Source organism: Acinonyx jubatus, chromosome A2, assembly GCF_027475565.1.
Source record: "Acinonyx jubatus isolate Ajub_Pintada_27869175 chromosome A2, VMU_Ajub_asm_v1.0, whole genome shotgun sequence".
In the NCBI taxonomy this organism is placed as follows: domain Eukaryota; kingdom Metazoa; phylum Chordata; class Mammalia; order Carnivora; family Felidae; genus Acinonyx; species Acinonyx jubatus.
In genome coordinates, this window is record NC_069383.1 from 21772933 (window position 1) to 21793317 (window position 20385).

Here is a 20385-nt window from a genome sequence, read left to right on the forward strand (position 1 = left end):
ATAATGGCATCCTAAGAGCGCATCATAATTCAAGAACACCTCAAAGAACTGTGTTTTAGTTTTTTTTAAATCTTTATTTATTTTTGAGAGAGAGAGACAGTATGTGAGCAGGGAAGGAGCAGAGAGAGGGGGAGATACAGAATCCGAGGCAGGCTACAGGCTCTGAGCTGTCAGCACAGAGACTGACGTGGGGCTCGAACTCACGAACTGTGAGATCATGACCTGAGCCAAAGTTGGATGCTCAACCGACTGAGCCACCAGGTGCCAAAAAAAACTGTTCTATTAAACTCAGTAAATCTCAGAGCAACAAACACATCACTATCAATATCATTGTGTATTTGTTAGAGGATTAATTTGCAATCCATGCATTATATTTTAGATAAATATAAAAATAAGCACTGCCCTAAATGCCCTGGAAAAGCAGGTTAGAGTACCATAAAAAATTCAAATTATCTTAACATCCTTAAAAGAATGAGATAACATTCAAAGAGTTTTGTTTTCATTACACTAATTTTTTTCATAGTCTCCTAAACGCATCTGCAATAAATGCATGCTTATATCTCCTAACACAGAGAATCATAAAGGAAGTATAAATAAAGAAGAGTTCACTGACAAATACAGAAAAAAGGGGGAACGATGTGAAAGGGGAAGATGACAAATAGGGGAACACTATTAGCCGAGCTACCTTCAGTAAGTAAACTCTTTCGTAATACTGTAACTACAAAATAAATCTGAACAAAAAATAAAAAGACTCACTTAACGCATTAAAAAGTGGTGGCTTTGGACAGAAATATGGGCAAGGATATCAGTACACACATGTAATATCTAAGGAAGAAGTATCTGACCAATGACCGAGCCTGTATCAAGCATCCTGTAAAGCACAACTATTTGACAAAAGTCTATCTCCAAGCACCTCCCTGGTTCTGATACACTACAGTAACCAGACAAATCCCAAATGCTAACACAATTTCCCAAATAGAAGTTCTTGAATATGCATGAGAGTAAGGATAAATTGCTGCATTCAAGAAATTTGAAGGATAATAAGTTATATCTGTACACAAAGGCAGGCACAGCTCATTTCCTCTTCCAAGAAGTCTCTCCTCAAGCCCTGGCCAACAGTAACAGCTCCATCCCCTGAATTTCACTTCTGATTTCTGTAACATTTACTGCTTTTATCATACATCTAAACTTAGCTTTTGTTACCTTCAATATGTATCGTTTGTGCTACTGTATGTATATAGATAGCTCACCAACAAAGATTCTTCTCTTATACCTTCAAATAGGCCTGGCTATTACCCAGGAGTTAACAGGCACCAATAACTTATGGTAAGACAGCCAAAAATGTGAAAAGCCATAACAGCAATTTGAATACCACAATGCAGCAAAAAACATATAAATAATAACCAGTTTTTCTTTAACCTGTCACGTACTGTGGCATTTTAGATTATACAAAATGGACATTATATAGATGTCAAAGCTTAAACCTTCAGACCTAGATGTATGAATTTTCCAATTATCTGAAATTGCCTCTATGTTCTGTAAGAAACCATTTTGTCAATAAAAGTTATTTTCAGCTCTTTTAAAATCTATGCCTCCATTTATTTAAAGAAAGACTTCATAAACAAGTTTCATAAATATCTTCCACTCAGTATTTCAAATGTAAGCAAACCATATAAATTTTAGAAAAAAAACATACCAGGGGCGCCTGGGTGGCTCGGTCGGTTAAGCGTCCGACTTCGGCTCAGGTCATGATCTCACGGTCCGTGAGCTCGAGCCTTGCATCGGGCTCTGTGCTGACAGCTCAGAGCCTGGAGCCTGTTTCCGATTCTGTGTCTCCCTCTCTCTCTGCCCCTCCCCTGTTCATGCTCTGTCTCTCTCTGTCTCAAAAATAAAATAAAACGTTAAAAAAAAAAAAAAGAAAAAAAAATACCAACTTTCAACTCACATCCCCACCACTAACTGCTCAGGAAAGTATATGTATGTATTTCTCGATGTATGTATACTGTGACAGCTGGGTAGGTATCTTAAGAAATGAAGATATGGAGCCAATCCATAACATATATTGTAAACAATAATAAAGGAAGATAATCAAAGGAACAGAATAGAAAGCCCAGAAATTGACCTACAATTACATGGTCATTAATCTTCAACATAGAGGCAAGAATATGCAATAGGAAAAAGACAGTCTCTTCAACAAATGGTGCAAGGAAAACTGGACAACTACATGCAAAAGAATGAAACCAAACCACTTTTTTACAACATACACAAAAATAAACTCAAAACGGGGTGACTGGGTGGCTCAGTCAGTTAAGCATCCAACTTTGGCTCAGGTCATGATCTCGTGAGATCAAGCCCAGCATCAGACTCTGCACTGATAGCATGGAACCTGCTTCGTATCCTCTGTCTCCCTCTCTCTCTGCCCCTTCCTGACTCATGCTCTCTCTCTCTCTCTCTCTCTCTCTCAAAAAACAAACAAACTTCAAAATGGATTAAATGTAAGACCTGAAACCATAAAAATCCTAGGAGAGAGCATAGGCAGTAATTTCTCTGGCATAGTATGTCTATCCTGGGGCAAGGGAAACAAAAGCAAAAATAAAGTATTAAGACTGCATGAAAATAAAAAGCTTCTTTCTGCACAGCAAAGGAAACATCCAACGAAACTAAGACAACCTGCTGAATGTGAGAATATATTTGCAAACGACATATCCCACAAAGGGTTAGTACCCAAAATGTATAAAGAACTGATATAACTCAACACCCCAAAAACAAATAATCCAATTTAAAAATGGAAAGAATAGACATTTCTCTAAAGACATCCAGATGGCCAACAGACACATGAAAAAAGGCTCACCATCACTCATCATCAGGGAAATGCAAATCAAAACTACATTGAGATATCACCTCACACCTGTCAGAATGGCTAAAATCAAAAACACAAGAAACAACAAGTGTTGACAAGGATATGGTGAAACAGGAACACTCCTGCTCTGTTGGTAGAAATGTAAACTGGTGTAGCCACTGTGGAAAACAATATGAACATTCCTCAAAAAATTCAAAACAGATCTACCCTATAATCCAGTAATCACATTATTGGGTATTCATTCAAAGGGATACATGCACCCCTATGTTTACTGCAGCATTATTTACAATAGCCAAATTATGGAAGCAGCCCAAATGTCCACCTGTAGATAAACGGATAAAGAAGATGTGTGATATGTATACAATGGAATATTATTTGGCCATAAGAAAGAATGAAATCTTGCCATCTGCAACAACGTGGATGGATCTACAGAGGATAATGCTAAGTGAAGTCAAACACAAATACCATAGGATTTCACTCATATGTGGAATTTAAGAAACAAATGAACAAAGGGGGGAAAAAAGAGAGACAAATCAAGAAACAGACTTAATTATAGAGAACAAACTAATGGTTGCCATACGGGAGGTGAATGGGGGAATAGGTGAAAAAAATGAAGGGGATTAAGAGTACACTTATCTTCATGGGCACTGAGTAATAGATGGAATTGTTTAAACACTATATTGTACACCTGAAATGAATATAACACTGTATGTTAATTATATTGGAATTAAAATATTTTTAATAAAATAAAAAAATAAAGGAAGATAAATGAGTAGCTAAACTGTCACAGAAAGTTCTTGGAGCAATAAACTTGAAGTCAGGCAATTTGCTATCTAATTTCAGATGGTCCTTTTCCTTACAGGGATTCAATTCATATGCATTAATCAGTTTCTTGCTACTCATTCAATAAAAGAAAAAACACCCAACTAACAGCTGGTAATTGCTCAGTTAAACCTGGTTACCATAACCCAGAAATTCTAATCTTGGGCATTTACCCAAAAGAAATAAAAAGATACTATACAAAAATTTGTAAACAAAGGTTTATGGCAGCATTATTCATAATAGCTAAAAACTGATATGCAACCCAAATGTCCATCTACTAATGGATGGATAAACAAAATGTGGTGTATAAACAGAATAGATTATCAGCCATAAAAAGGATGAGGTACTGATACTTGCTACAAAACGGATGAGCTTTAAAAACAATATATGCTAAGTGAAAAAAACCAATCGCAAGACTACATTATTATATGATTTCATTTACACGAAATGCCTGGAATAAGCAAACCTATAGATACAGAAACTAGTTTAGTGCCTAGAAATGGCAGAGTAAGCAGTTAATGGCTAACAGTACAGTTTTCTTTTTGAGACTATAGAAATGTTCTAAAATTGACTACAGTAATAGTCATACATATCTGTGAACATAGTAAAAGATATTAAATTATACACTTTAAATGGTCAAAGTGTATGGAATGTGAGCTTCCAAACCAAAAACACTGTTATATAAAAAAAAGTCAACAAATACTTATATTCAAGGAATTAAATGACACCATCCTAAAATTAATCAAAATATAGATAAGATACTCTAAAACTATTAAAAACTATTAGGCAAATCAAATTCTGTAATAAACCCCAATTTTTTGCTTTTAATAACCTTTTAATTCACAATATCTTTAGATTCACAGAGAAATTGTGAAGATAGCACCAACTTCCCTTATATCCCACATACCGTTTCCTCTTATTAATTTTTAAAAATTTTATTTATTTATTTTTTTTAATTTACATCCAAGTTAGCATATAGTGCAACAATGATTTCAGGAGATTTCAGTGATTCATCCCCTATGTATAACACCCAGTGCTCATCCCAACAAGGGTCCTCCTTAATGCCCCTTACCCATTGAGCCCATCACCTCACCCACAACCCCTCCAGCAACCCTCCGTTTGTTCTCTACATTTAAGAGTCTCTTATATTTTGTCCCTCTATTTTTGTATTATTTTTGCTTCCCTTCCATCATGTTCATCTGTTTTGTATCTTAAATTCCACATGAGTGAAGTCATAGGATATTTGTCTTTCTCTGACTAATTTCGCTTAGCACAATACCCTCTAGTTCCATCCACGTTGTTGCAAATGGCAAGGTTTTGTTCTTTTTGACTGCCGAGTAATCAAAAACTAAATATATTCCATTGTATATATATACACCACATCTTCTTTATCCATTCATCTGTCGATGGACATTTGGGCTCTTTCCATACTTTGGCTATTGTTGATAGTGCTGCTGTAAACATTGGGGTGCATGTGCCCCTTCGGAAAGAGCACACCTGTATCCCTTGGATACATACCAAGTAGTGCAACTGCTGGGTTGTAGGGTAGTTCTATTTTTAACTTTTTGAGGAACCTCCATACTGTTTTCCAGAGTGGCTGCACCAGCTTGCATTCCCACCAGCAGTGCAAAAGAGATCCTCTTTCTCTGCATCCTTGCCAACATCTGTTGTTGCCTGAGTTGTTAATGTTAGTCATTCTGACAGGTGTCAGGTGGTATCTCACTGTGATTTTAATTTGTATTTCCCTGATGATGAGTGATATTGAGTATTTTTTCGTGTGTGTGTTAGCCATCTGGATGCCTTCCTTGGAAAATTGTCTATTCATGTCTCTTGCCCATTTCTTCACTGGATTATTTGTTTTTTGGGTGTTGAGTTTGACAAGTTCTTTATAGATTTTGGATACTAATCCTTTATCTGATATGTTGTTTGCAAATATCTTCTCCCATTATGCTCGTTGCCTTTTACTTTTGCTGATTGTTTCTTTCACCGTGCAGAAGGTTTTTACTTTGATGAGGTCCCAATAGTTCACTTTTGCTTTTGTTTCCCTTGCCTCCGGAGCCATGTTGAGTAAGAAGATGCTGCGGCCAAGGTCAAAGAGGTTTATGCCTGTTTTCTCCTCTAGGACTTTGATGGCTTCCTGTCTTACGTCTAGGTATTTCATCCATTTTGAGTTTATTTTTGTGAATGGTGTAAGAAAGTAGCCCAGGTTCATTTTTCTGCATGTCACTCCAGTTTTCCCAACACAATTTGCTAAAGAGACTGTCTTTATTCCATTGGATATTCTTTCCTGTTTTGTCAAAGATTAGTTGGCCATATGTTTGTGGGTCCATTTCTGGGTTCTCTATTCTGTTCCATTGATCTAAGTGTATATTTTTGTGCCATACTCTCTTGATGATTACAATTATGTAATACAGCTTGAAGTCCGGGATTGTGATGCCTCCAGTTTTAGTTTTCTTTTTCAGAATTGCTTTGGCTATTCAGGGTCTTTCCTGGTTCCACACAAATTTTAGGATTGTTGTTCTAGCTCAGTGAGGAATCTGATGTTATTTTGATAGGGATTGCATTGAATATGTAGATTGCTTTGGATAGTATTGACATTTTAACAATATTTGTTCTTCCAATCTAGAAGCATGAAATATTTTTCCATTTTTTTGTGTCTTCAATTTCTTTCATAAGCTTTTTATGGTTTTCAGGGTATAGATTTTTCACCTCTTTGTCTAGGTTTATTCCTAAGTATTTTATGGGTTTTGATGCAACTGTAAATGGGATTGATTCCTTGATTTCCCTTTCTGTTGCTTCATTATTGGTTGTAATAAACTCAGCTTTAAAGTTCTCAAGGTCTCATTAGAAATATTGACTATAAGAATTATAAATAACTTAATACAAACTTTTTAAAACTCCAGGATAAGAAGTTTTCTATTATTCAAGTCCTTCCAAATATAACATCTCTCACTCAACCAGTTTCACTTAAAATATTCTCAGAAATTGTCAAAAGCTATGGGAACCATGAAAATTCATAGCATGGATTTAAATATTACTAATTATTTGGGATTTCGAACATAGCCAGTATATGACTCCCTCTAGCCCCAGATTAAAATTGCATTAAAGTGGGGCACCTGGGTGGCTCAGTCAGTTAGGTGTCTGACTCTTGATCTCTAGTCAGGTCACTATCTCACGGTTCATGAGTTCAAGCCCTGCATGGGGCTGTGAGCTGATTCTGTCGCTCCTTGTACCTGCTCCACTCCCACTTGTGCTCACTCTCAAAGTAAATAAACTTAAAAAAAATTTTTTTTTTATTGCATTAAAGAGAGAAAAGTAGGGGTGCCTGGGTGGCTCAGTCAGTTAAGCGTCCGACTTCGGCTCAGGTCATGATCTCACAGTTAATGGGTTCGAGCTCCATGTTGAGCTCTGTGCTGACAGCTCGGAGCCTGGAGCCTGCTTCAGATTCTGTGTCTCCTTCTCTCTCTGTCCTTCCCCTGCTCCCTTTTTCCCTCTCTCTCTCTCAAAACTAAATACACGTTTTAAAAAAGTTAAAAAAAAAAAAAGACAGAAAAATAGCCAAAATGCCTAGTTAATTCAGTCATTTATTCATTTAATAAACATTATGCTGGCCTACAATGATGAGGGGGAAAAAATTCCATAGTCCCTATGATACTGTGGTCAAGTTGGGGGGATAGCTATTAATCAAGAAATCACAAAAATAAATGCATAGTTATAAACTGTATAAAGTGATATATGAGAAAGGTATACATTTGTATAAAAACATTTAACTGCTGGGGCAAAGGAAAGGGTGCCACACTTACTGGGGGGGAATGGAGGTGAGACAGGGTTTCCTGAGAAAGTGACATTTTAGCTGACAGATGAAGAATAAGTAGGAGTTAGATTAAGGCTCTTCTGATCCAATTACTTAAATCAAAAGGGAAAAGGGAAGAAAGGGGATAATGAGAGGAAGGGGAAAGGGGACATTATCCAAAGATGCCTGAAGTAAGTTAGCATTTCTGTTTATACAAAACAGCATGCCTTAAGAACAAATATATAGGTGATGACAATAAATAACAGTCATACTAAAGTAACAAGGATATTTAAAAAGTATTAAATACTAACAATATTTACAAACCAAAAAATTTACATTAGACCATAGTATCTTCCTTCTAAATAATGTCTTCACATAAATGTAAGATTCCCAAGAAAGTTGTTTTTTGTCATTAAAGTTCTAATAAAAAGGTAGATAATACAAAAAGTACATTATAGGAAAGGAAATAACTATTTGCTTATGACAAAGATTAAACTCTCAATTTCTGGGAGCACCTGCGTGGCTCAGTCGGTTGAATGTCCAACTCCAGTTCAGGTCATGATCTCACGGTTCATGAGTTCAAGCCCCACATCGGGCTCACTGCTGTCAGCACAAAGCTTACTTCGGATCCTCTGTCTTCCTCTCTCTGCCCCTCCCTTGCTTGTGCTCTCTCAAAACATTAAAAAAACTCAGTTTCTGGACTTCATGAACAATTAAGTCTCAAAAAAAGACTTATACATCACCAACAAAACCAAGAATAAATCTCATTTTAACTTAGTCAAAAACAACTTAAAACAACTGCTAACAAATAATGTTATTTATATTTCATAATTTTTCCCATCAGGTATTAGGAACAAGCAGTTAAGATGTCAAAAGGCAAAGTGAAGGAGAACACTTGGCAAAAAAATTCTGGAGCTCAAAGGTTAAGTTAATGCATTAAAAGAATCATGAGGAATTCATAAGCCTACAAGATACAACCATCTATTCCATAAGAACTAAACACAGAAAGATTTCTCCTTCTGGATATAACAGAATAGCCTGTAGCAGATCAACATTCCCTCTTAAAACTAGAAGAGCTGTACAAAATAGAAAAAACATTCTTAAGGTATCAGACACTTTCTGAGGCACCTAGGACTTGAGATCCCACAGAATTCATTAAAGGGAACGTCACATTCTACACAGGGCATTCCTCCTATCTCTTTAACAGCACAGGGAAAGGAGCTGGGAAAGGGCAGCAACTAAAAGGCAGAAAATCAGCAGAATTTCTGGCAATTTTCATGCGGCCAGGAGGACAAAACTTGGAAACTGGGTCTTACCATTATATCCAAGACTTAACAGGTCAAGATCCTATAGTGAAAAGAGGCACACAAGAACAAGCCAGACACTGTGTACTGATTTCCCCCTTGAGGCACCTGTCAAGTCTTGAACTGTATACACAGAGCAGAGGCTAAAAAGTCCACAGAAAGCAACTGAAAAGCAAAGAGGAGCTTTTAGGATTCTCACGCTGCTGCAGAGACAAGCAGAAGAGGCCTTAGAAACAACCGGTCTCTCAGTTGGGAGGACTACCAAAGTTAGGCAAACTAGAGGTTTACAAAACCAAAAACCCAGCTTCAAGTGCGTTCTTTTTATTTTTTTAAATTTTAATGTTTATTTTTGAGAGAGAGAGAGAGAGAGAGAGAGAGAGACAGAGACAGAGCATGAGTGGGGGAGGGGTGGAGAGAGAGGGAAACACAGAACTCAAAGTGGGCTTCAGGCCCCGCACCGTCAGCACGGAGCCTGATGTGGGGCCCAAACCCACGAGCGGTGAGATCACGACCCAAGCCAAAGTCGACGCTTAACCGACTGAGCCACTGAGGCGCCCAAGTCTGTTCAGTTCTTGACTGAAGGTCCAATTGAGGCGATGTGCCTCTATTCCACCTGCCTGCCATGAGACAGGTGAATCTCCTCTAGACAAATATATCATTAGGTACACAACTGTAATATGTACCTGTATCTAAAATTCTGTAATGTCTGGTATTTAACCAAAAATTACCCCCCAAAATGGTGGTGATGACAGTAGTAACAATAATTATATAACATATAACATAGAACTATATATAGTTACATATAATAATAATTAGTATATTATCAAACAAGATACTTAACCAAAAAGGGAAAAAAACCAGAAATCAATGTACAGGTGATCCAGATATTAGAGTCTTCAGACATAGACTTTAAATAACTTGATTGATATGTTCAAGAAAATAGGTGACGATATGGATATTTTCACCAAAAAAAAGAGACTCTATTAAGAAGAGAGAAAGAATCAAATAAAAATTCTAGCACTGTGGCACCTGGGTGGCTCAGTCAGTTGAGGGTCCAACTTTAGCTAGGGTCACGATCTCATAGTTTGTGGGATCAAGTTCCATGTCAGGCTTTGCACTGACAGCCCGGAGCCTGCTTCAGATTCTCTGTCTCACTCTCTCTCTGCCCCTCCTCAACTCATGTGAGCAAGAGCAGCTTTCTCTCTTTTTCTCGCTCTCTCTCAAAAATAAACATTAAAAAAAAAAATTCTAGCACTAAAAATATTATAGCTGAAATCAAGAAATATAGATGGGGTTAAAAGCAAACTGGACAAAGCTGAATAGAGAATTGGTAAACAGGAACACAGCCAAGGAAAACCTATCCAGAATGGAATAAGGAGACCCCCCCCCAAAAAAGGATAGAAAAGACAAGGAAAAGCATTAGAGACATAGAGAACATGACAAAAAGTAGAATATAGATTACACTGGAGTCACAGAGGGAAGGAGAAAAAGAATGGGGCAGAAACAATATTTGAAGAATATCAAAATTTTTTTCAGAACTGATGAAACACTCATGCTACAGATTCATGAGGTGCCAAAAACCAAAGTAAATACAAAGAGCCACTCTTAGGTGGCTCTCAACATCTCTAAAATTAAAATCTAGAAATATCTCATATTTCCAAAGATAATTTAAGATTTTATTGTTAAGTAATCTCTACACCCAAAGCTGGAACTCACAACCCCGAGATCAACAGTCACACACTCCACCAAGTGAACCAGCCAGCCACTCCCCAAGGATGATTTTTGAACGACTGAAATACAGCAGTCAGATCGCTACAAACAGTTGAAACGTATCTTATCTACATGTAAAATATCACAAAGTCCCTGTATCAGGCTCCAAAATAATTTATTCAAAACCTACTATATTTACCTAGAAGTTAATGCAAATGATAGAGACATCTACCTACCTGGAAAAAAATGATATAAAACCTCCTTAGAATTTGATCAAAATAAAAACTATTTCTACGTAAAAGGAAACTGATGATGCTCAGAGAAGAATCATTAACTTTCTAAAAGTCACAAAGATCCAGTTCCAGGATCCTTTCAGTCTCTAGTCCTTCATCCACCTCAGGTTCCTTTCTTCTATCCTGGCTTATCTTTATTTTTCCAAAGTTCTAAGATTATCAGACTGAAAATATCAGAACTTTCAGTGGCCAATAAAGTTCCTAAGCCAGGCCAGTGTCTAATTTCGGTTTAGGGAAAGGGAAAGGAGAGAAAGGAAGAACATGACAGTTTCCAGTCTCCAGGAAGTGGAATACCTCCAAACTAGTTATTTACATTTGTGGGTTTGCAGGAGACTATGGGATTGTAACAGATTCTCAAGTTCATTATGCACAATGATCTTTAATTATTTGATATTAATAAAGAAGACTAATAGGAAAAAAAGGTGACCACACTTAAAATGTATCAAATTTTACTACTTAAGCTATTCAAGTCTTTCAATAACATGTAAACCAGAATAATTCCATATCAATGAAATTACCTAATGTATAAAAAAACTTTTAAAGGTCCTCCCAGTTTTTATATTAATACATTAAAGCCTTAAAGGTCAAGAGAAAATATAGCTAACTATTGTTCTCTTTCTCTAACCTTATAGTACAGCACTTCTTAATTGTATTCACAATTGTGAATGTACTATAGTCCTGCAAAGTATTGAAGCAGCTTTGGTAACAGAAGTCAGAAGGCCCAAGATCAGAATACTATCTCCTATCCTTTCAACTCTTGGACTTGGGCAAGTTAGTCTACCTGTCTGAACTTCAGTTTCCCTATTCTGTAACACAGAATAATATTTACTGTAAAGTGTTTGTGAAGACTAAATCAAAAAAGACACACTAAGTGCTAAGCATAGTGCCCAAAGAATAGAAGGTACTTAATAAGTAGTTGTTACTAGAAGCACGTGCAATAACTTTTAAGTCAGAGAACTTGCTAAACCTTTTGAAAACTATTATGTTCAACATGGCAAGTTACCTAACCTGTATGGACCTCAGTTTCCTCACCTGCAAAAATAACAAAATTCATCTTGCTGGTTTGTTCTAAGGATTAAGTAAAACTATGTAGAAAAATCATCTTGTATATAATAAGTGCTCAATAAAGTGCAATTGGTATCACTATTGGTTAGCTACGTCAAGAAACAGTTGAGTATATGGGGCGCCTGGGCGGTTCAGTCGGTTAAGCATCCAACTCTTGCTTTCAGCTCAGGTCATGATCTCATAGTTCATGAAATTGAGCCCTGCGTTAGACTCTGTGCTGACAGCACAAAGCCTGCTCAGGATTCTCTCTCTCCCTCTCTCTCTCTGCCTCTCCCCTCCTTGCTCTCTCTCTCAAAATAAATTAAAAAAAAAAAAATTCAATTATTTTTAAAAAGAAACATTTGAGTATAGAGATTAGCAATTTATAAAATATTCTTAAATATAAACTCTCATGTAAATCTAAAAATTATTAAAATGTATTTCTCTTAATATCCAAATATTAATTTCAGAAAAATGTAAACTATGGCAAATTTAAGAGCTTTGCAAAAGACCACTTCGTTAGTTTCAAAATAAAAATGTACATGTATAACTAGATCTGCTTTAATATTTTTAAGGTCTTAAAAAATCTAAAAGGGTTATAAGGAAAAAATGTGGCTTTTTTCTGCCTTTAGGAGAAGGAAAAAAAATTCTAATTCCTTAGGAAGAAAACAGATATCTGAACTTTTCCTTTTTTTTTTTCTTTTATGACTTCACATGTTTTTACACAACAAAACTTTAAGTGCCTTTAATATAAGAACTCTTTCCAATCTTTGAATTCCTGTCTCTACCTTTGGGCACAAGCAGAACAGCACTATTAAGGCTATGGAACCTGAATCGAGACTGCCTAGGTTCAAATCATGACCTCAGCCAGCTGTGTGACCTGAGGCAAATTTTAACATCTCCATGTCTGGTTCCTCATCTGGAAAATGTAAATTCTTCATACAGCTGTGTGAGAATTAAATGAGTTAATACATTTAAAGTGTTCATAAGGGAGCCTAGCTTATGGAAGGCACACAGTTTCAGTGTTTCCCATTGTTATTATTGTTTTATTATTCTCCCCTCCAAATGTCTAGGTCTACGACTTGTAATCAGTAAATGTTTGCCACCCAAATATTGTTTGTCTACTGTCTACAACAAATGGCTTTACTTAAAATTAGACGTTTTTAGGAGATACCTAACGTGACGGTCACTGCCAATAAAGATACAGCAACTGCTGTTAAAGAGAATTTTAGGGCAAAGGTAAAGAAGGTCAATTCTCTTTCTTACACTTCATATTATACAAAGCTATACCATGCTTACTTGCTAATTGCTCAGTACCAAAAGAGTTTTACAATTTAGGCATGGCCCACACCAATTCAGCAGACACAAAATTCTCAAACTCAAGCTCCATAATGGTCATATTCTTTCAAAGAAAAAAGCTCCAATTACTCTATTTTAATAGTTTAGTGCTTTAAAATAAAAACTGTTCTGCATAAAACAGCAGAATATCGTTAAGGGTTAAATAAGACATTGTAAATGAAAGCGTCTGAAAATTAAATACGCATTAAGTACTAATATATGAACATATTTGAGAGAATTACAACAACAGATTTCTCCACAATTTGAAACAGCTGCCTTTTAACCACAGCTAGTATTCTATCCGGTTCAAATCTTGGGCCAGGATAATGAGGCGTAGGTCAGAGTAAAGTTGCCATCCCCCTAAACCATTTCCTGCGTGAACTGTACTCTTCCTTTTTTATTCAGAACTCTGAAGGGACTTGTGATATGTAAGCCCTGCCCCTATATCACAAACTTAAGGAGTAAAATCCTGGAAGTAGCCTAATTCAAGACCAGGAAAATTTCTGTTTTTAAAAAACTTCTCTGAAGTTATTAAATCAAACGATGCCACCGCAATTCCTTACTGCCTGCGTTCCTAAGCTGGGGCAGAGAAAAATGCTAATTTTCTTCAGATTCAAGAATTTGTTAGCCTCAAAAAATCAGAAGTCAAGCACCAAGGGCCACATTTCAACTCCAGCTGAGGGCTGTTTACCTGGCTCATTCTCAAATGAAAAGCTGGGAGTCCAACATCAATCAGGGACACAGCCACGCAGTAGCCATCAATAGGCCACACAGGCCAGATCTGACCACAAGTCACTTGGCACCCTTCACTGAAGCAAACCCTACTGAAGGCCTGACTGCCAACCCTTGACCTGGTGAATGGGAGTTAAAAGCGTTACATTCTTCTAAGTCACAGATCCATTTGCAGATTCTTGACTGAAATCAACGTTGAAAAAATGTTCAAGAGTTTTTAAAATACAGATGAAAAAAAACTCTGAGTATGCTTCACAGATCTACTTTTGTCCAGTAACATAAACGATAAATTATTTGTGACTTGTTTTGTCCATAAAAGCATTCTTGGACTCGTGAAATGATGTTCCAGGGGACAGCTAGTACTTTTCTTCCCCGTCTGCACACAGATCTTCAAACTTTACTAAGCCAGTTTCTCCATCTGCATGTAAAATTGGACTTACATGTCCTTCTCTCGAAGATAAGCTAAAGATAAGTAAATACTGTACGAAAGTACTTTCAGCGTTTCAGAAGGAATTTGCTACCAAAAAATACACAAGTAGTAATGCAATGGAACTCTTTTTAACCCCGAATCGGCGACCCAGACCAAACCAGTGCTGGAAGTCAAACTGATTAAAAGTCCAGACTTTTATGTCTATATTTGAGTTTCTGGGCTGGGAAGTTGGTCTGTGTTTGTACAAATCCGTGTTCCGAGCCATAACATAATGGAACTCTTCTGTAATGTCCCAGCCCACTCCCTACCTTTTTCAGAAACACCAGCCAGAAAGGACAACCCTCGGCAAATCCTACAAACCCTCCCCACTTGCAAGGATTCACACGGATCCCACAACTTTTCAGCCTTCCGTGACTTTTACCACTCTTCTGGAGCTAACCACTTTTAATGACCCCCCCCCCCCCCCCCCGCCCCAGGAACAATCACTCCTCTTCTCAGCTTTACACTTTGTCCCGGCAGCAATCGGCTGAGCCGTCCCCCGTCTCCGGCCAGCTCCGACGACCATAGACTCCTTCACCCGTTTGCTACCCGTCGGGACCCCGAAAGCTCCGGTTCCTGCCCCAATTCCCTGAGCCAGCCGCCCCCCAAGCCTCCCTCAACCCCCAAATCCCAGGCAAAACATCACCGGGTTCCCCGTTGTCCTACGCGCTCCGGATCCGCGCGGGGTACACGTCGCCCCTTCCCCCCGCCCCCCGGACCCCGCTCTCCCGACCCTAACCCCTCCCTGAGGCAGGGGGGTGGGGAGGGCAAAGCTCTCCGCGGCTGGACTGAGACTCGGGAGGCCAAGCGTCCCCCTCAGCAGGCCCCGCCTGGGCCTCTCGGCTCGGCTGCCCTCCACTGCCCCCCTGGCCCCGCCGTGCTTATGCCGAAGAGCAGGGCAACACGAGCCCAGGGCTCGGCACTTACTCGGGAAGGTAAGTAGAGGAGAAGGAGCTCCACTTGTGTAGCGCGTAGGGCAGAAGCCGGCACTCCGGCGCCGCAGCGACAGCCCCGCCAGCCGCCATCTTGTCAGCACCGTAGCGGCCGCCACCGACCGCCGGCCGCGCCGGGAGGAGGGGAGGGGCGTGGCCTGCTCTTAAAGGGGCCGCGGCGCGCCAGGCCGTCCACGCTCCGGGACTGAGATGTTGCCCACCGCGAAGAGGGCTGAGGCGCGCGCGTGTCCTCGGTTCTCTCCTAGAGTTTCCACCTGCTAAGACTCCTTAATGACTGACCAAAACTGAGACTGGACTGTGAGCACCTGAGGGCTTTCCTGTGGAGCTCGGAGGGGAGTGGCGCAAAGGACTTTTCTTACAAGCCGAGGTAAGGAAAAAGCCCAGAATGTTACGAAAAGAAAGAAATTGTGGTTTAGGAGCCGGGAAGGGAAACTGAGAGGACGAACTTGGAGAAGGGACGCCGTAGCGACTTTGGAAGCCGCTGCCGTCTCCCGTTTGCAAATCCTACAAGGCAGCGGCACTGAAGGGAGCTGGCGCGGAAGAGCTAACACCCTCTCCCTCTGCCCTGGTCCTGGTTTTAAACGTCTTGCCCCGCGTTCCCGAGTCACATGGAGACAGGAAAAGGAAATGCTCGCGCGTCCTCTCAGCCTGTGCCGTGTGCCGGTGGCGATGCCCGTGCTTGTAAACATTCGTGGCGAGCCCTCTCACCCCAGCCCGGGCGCTCGGCTTGCTCGGTAATGACATTCACCCCCCGACCGGAAAAAAAAAAAAAAAACAACAACAAAACAAAACAAACAACCTTAAGGAGTAGGGAAGCCGTGTGTCATCGTTTTGGTTTGGTTTGGTTCGTTCCCAGTCGTTAAGTCCGCCCGCGGGTAGCCCTGACAGAAACTTAGCCCCAAAGTTCAGAAAGAGCGAGAGACGGGCGGCGTTGTAAGAAAAAGAGCCGAGAGGGAATACGCAGTCCTTGTGCTCTCGATGCCACACGGGCGGCGTGCCAGCTTCTTATCAAAAAAAAAAAAAAAAAAGGAACATTCGCTGCAAATATCTGGCAGCTGTAGATAATGCTCCCAGCAGGTACCGGTTTGTCGAGGGTTATGCAGGCTTAGTCCCTGGCTTAGCCCCTGCGGTTACCCAAGTGCTCGGCACTCTCTAGAAAAGCCCTAAAAGCTCTACCCCTGAGAGCCTTGACCGTAGCTTCGTCTCCGCCTGACCCATGGAAAAACTCAGGCAAAGAGTTTCTCAGCGAATGACCAAGGGAGTTGAAAACCTCAATAATTGTATTCTCTCCCCCCTCACTAATCACTAAGCTGCCCCAAACCTCCTCACATCTTTCCCTGGCTCCCTCTTTCCATCGGGCAAAACTTGATAGTGGCCTTCGCTAGCACATCAGGTCAAGAATGCCCAAAAGAAGGCCACAATTGGTTAACGTCTAAAAATCACACGCGCCTTGGGTGTGGCGGCAGGTTGGAAAAGTATTTGTTCCCTGAGGGAATCATGCCGTGACCCCAGTGACTCAGCTGGGAGTCCAGAGTCAGGGGCAGAGGCCCGCGAAGAGGCTTAGTGTGAACTTTGGGAGATGAGAGGCTGGTGAGGGGAGAAGATTGAGATGGTGTCTCAGTTCTGTTAGTTCCGGGTGCTGGGTTTGCCAATTACACCTCTTACCCTAATGTAAGTAGGGTCTTTGTTCTTTCCCAGATACAGAGCTGCGGTTTCTGGATGATGCTTTTAAAAAATCCAGGGGCACCTGGGGGGCTCAGTCAGCTCAGCGTCTTGACTTCAGCTCAGGTCATGATCTCACAGTTCATGGGTTTAAGCCCCATGTCAGGCTCTGCGCTGACGGTTCGGAGCCTGGAGCCTGCTTCGGATTCTGTCTCCTTCTCTCTCTGCCCCTTCCCCACTCTCTCTCAAGAATAAACAAACAGTAAAAATAATAATAATAATAATAATAATAATAATAAATAGATATAAGCCAGTTCTTCCTGAGATGACTTTCAGTGACTTTATATTCCATTTAAGTTATATGGAAGTCCTTTAGCAGCGCCCTCTCATGTCCTGCCTCGATTACCTCTCCAGCCCTCTCTCTTCTTTATCCTTTGCAAGCTTTTCTCCTGCCACACTAAACTAACACTGAATTGGCTCGTTTGAGTTCTGTGCTCTCTCAGGCCTCCAGAGCTCAGCCTAAGCCAAGCCAGGAGCACTCCACCACTCTTTATCTGGCTAACTCTTGTTCATTTTTCAGATTATTTCATTCTGGAAAATCATTCCTCGTCACCAGTTGTGTGTGTGTTTTTTTTTAAGTTTATTTATTTATTTTGAGAGAGAGAGAGTGAGCGGGGGAGGGGCAAAGAGGGGGGAGAGAGAAGGAATCCCAAGCAAGCTCTGAGCTATCAGCACAGAGCCCAACATGGGCTCGAACTCACTAACAGTGAGATCATGACCTGAGCTGAAACCGAGAGTCAGAATGCTTAACCAACTGAGCCACGTAGGCACCACTCCTCATCACCAATTTTGAGGTTAGGTGCCAGTTTCTATATTTCTGTTGGCACCCTGATTTTCCTTCCTTATCTTAGCAGCTACCACAATACATTTTAATTTACTCTTTTTTTTTTTTCCCTGTTCTTTCTCCCCTAAACAATAACTCTCATGCAGGTAGGAATTGTGCATATCTTGTTCAGAGTTACATCCCCAGGCCTGTTGGGTCTAGTACATAGTAGATGCTCAGTAAATATTTATTATAAACAAATAAATTATGCTAAAGGAAAACTTGGGCTGCAAAGGAAAGAGAATGTGGGAACTTCTCAGACAGCAAACATGTATCCCTGAGGTGCTATTGCCATGGAGAATGTAAAGATCCAGGATAGCTTGGCTTCCTTGCAGCAAAGACTTTACAAGCGGTGGAATAATTTAAAGTATTCATATGTTAACATAAATATGGATATATTATGATACTGAACCCAAGATGTATGTAAATGTTAAGATAAAATAGAAGACTAAAGAAATTTCAAAATCTGCAGGAGTCTGCTCGTAGCTCAGATCTCTTGGAGATCTATCTTTATACCCTCCTCTGCGTTTGGGGCGTTGCCTTAGGTGATGGAGTTCATCAAAAGGATACATGGGGAAGGCCTGGAAACTTCAACTGCTGCTTCGTCCCTCTAGTGCCCCCACACTTCAAAGATTGGGACATATTCTCACTTTATGGGGAACTGGATAATGGATCATTATTATTCAGAGATCAGCAGCTCCAGTGACCTGTCATCTCGTCATCCCTTAAAAGCAATCATCTTTTACTCTTCTGATGCCTTCTCAGTATGCTTCTCGTAGTAAATACTTACCAGAGAAAGTAACTGATTGTATTTGGTTTGTCACTATTCACTATCTTTTCCTGAAAAAAAGAAAATTTATCAAGAGGCTGTGATGTGCCAGGTTTTGTCTAGGTGCAAGAGAGACAGGGATAAACAAGCCAGACAAGGGCCCCGCTTTCGTGGAGCTTACATTCTGGTATGGTAACATATAATAAATAAGTCAACTAGATAATTTTAGTCTGTGTGTTTTGAATGCTAAGAAAAGACTACACTGGAGTAATATTTAGATTGGATAGTAAAGGAAACTTCTCTAAGAAGGTAAAAGTTAAGCTAATAGTTAAGCTATAGTAAGTTAAGCTATAGTTAAGCACACAAAGGCCTGACTTGTATCAAAAAGATAAGAAATAACAGGTGTTGGCAAGGATGTGGAAAAAAGGGAACCCTCTTGCACTGTTGGTAGGAATGTAAATTGGTGCAACCACTGTGGGAAACGGTATGGAGGTTCCTCAGAAAATTAAAAATAGAAATACCATATGATCCAGTAATTCCACTACTGGGTATATACCCAAGAAAAATGAAAACACTAATTTGAGAAGATTGGGTGCCTGGCTGGCTCAGTCAGGAGAGCATGTGACTCTTGATCTTGGGGTTGTGAGTTAAAGCCCCATATTGGGTATAGAGCTTACTTAAAAAAAAAAATGAAAACAGGGGCACCTGGATGGCCTTGGTTAAGCATTCAACTTGATTTCGACTCAGGTCATGATCTCATGGTTCATGGTATAGATCCCCATGTCAGAGTCTATGCTTGACACTGTGGAGCCTGCTTGGGATTCTCTCTCTCCCTCTCTCTCTGCCCCTCCCCTGCTCTCTCTCTCTCTTTCTCTCTCTCTCTCTTTCTCAAAATAAATGAATAAGCTTTAAAAAAAAAAAAAAAGATGTATCCCTACGTTTATTTTAGCATTATTTGCAACATCCAAGAAATGGAAGCAATTCAAGTGTCCATTGATAAATGAGGAGTAAAGAAGATGTGGTATATACATATATAAAAGAATTAAATCTTGCCATTTGCAACAACATGGGTGGACCTAGAGGGTATTATGCTAAGTGAAATAAAGTCAGAGAAAGACAAACACCATATGATTTCACTTACATGAGGAATCTAAAAAACAAATGAACAAATCAACAACAACAACAACAACAACAAAAACACTCTTAAATACAGAGAACAAACTGGTGATTGCCAGAGGGGTGGTTGGTGAAGGGATGGATGAAGAGGATTAAGAGGTACAAAAAAAAAAAAAAAAAAAAAGAATTCTGACATTAATGAACTATATAGGGTATATCTGATAGATATCCAAGGGGGATTGCCAACTATGCAATATGAAGAATCTATTTTGGTCAAAGTCTTATACCTAGTCACTTTAGAGGCATTTGGCTTTCTTGTATTATTTTTTTTTTTTATAATAATGAGTGAGGGAGGGACAGAGAGAGGGAGAGAGAGAATCCCAAGCAGGCTCCACGTTGTCAGCACAGAGCCCAACTCACAAACTGTGAGATCATGACCTGAGCCGAAATCAAGAGTTGGACACTTAGGGCACCTGGGCGCACAGTCAGCTGAGTGTCTGACTTCAGCTCAGGTCACGATCTTGTGGTTCCTGAGTTTGAGCACTGCATCAGGCTCTGTACTGATAGCTCAGAGCCTGGAGCCTGCTTCAGATTCTGTGACTCTCTCTCACTCTGCCCCTCCCTCACTTGCATCCTG

The 20385-nt window shown here is 39.9% G+C and overlaps 1 protein-coding gene and 1 long non-coding RNA gene across 4 annotated transcripts in view; one reads left to right on the plus strand and one right to left on the minus strand.

The window, feature by feature from the left end:
• MKLN1 (muskelin 1) overlaps positions 1-20385 on the minus strand; it is a 372917-nt gene that overhangs the window by 176206 nt on the left and 176326 nt on the right. The window contains exon 1 of one of the 3 annotated variants that reach the window (XM_027075495.2): positions 15293-15470. The exons of the other annotated variants lie outside the window; for them this stretch is intronic. Within the exon in view, the coding sequence (XP_026931296.1) occupies positions 15293-15390 (98 nt within the window). The 5' untranslated portion in view covers positions 15391-15470. Of the gene's footprint in view, positions 1-15292; positions 15471-20385 lie in introns of those variants that run through there. 3 annotated transcript variants of the gene reach the window in all.
• LOC113604157 (uncharacterized) overlaps positions 14808-20385 on the plus strand; it is a 62884-nt gene continuing 57306 nt past the window's right edge. Inside the window, exons 1-2 of the long non-coding RNA XR_008296633.1 lie at positions 14808-15300; positions 15564-15685. This is a non-coding gene — a long non-coding RNA (uncharacterized LOC113604157). The remainder of the gene's footprint in view (positions 15301-15563; positions 15686-20385) is intronic.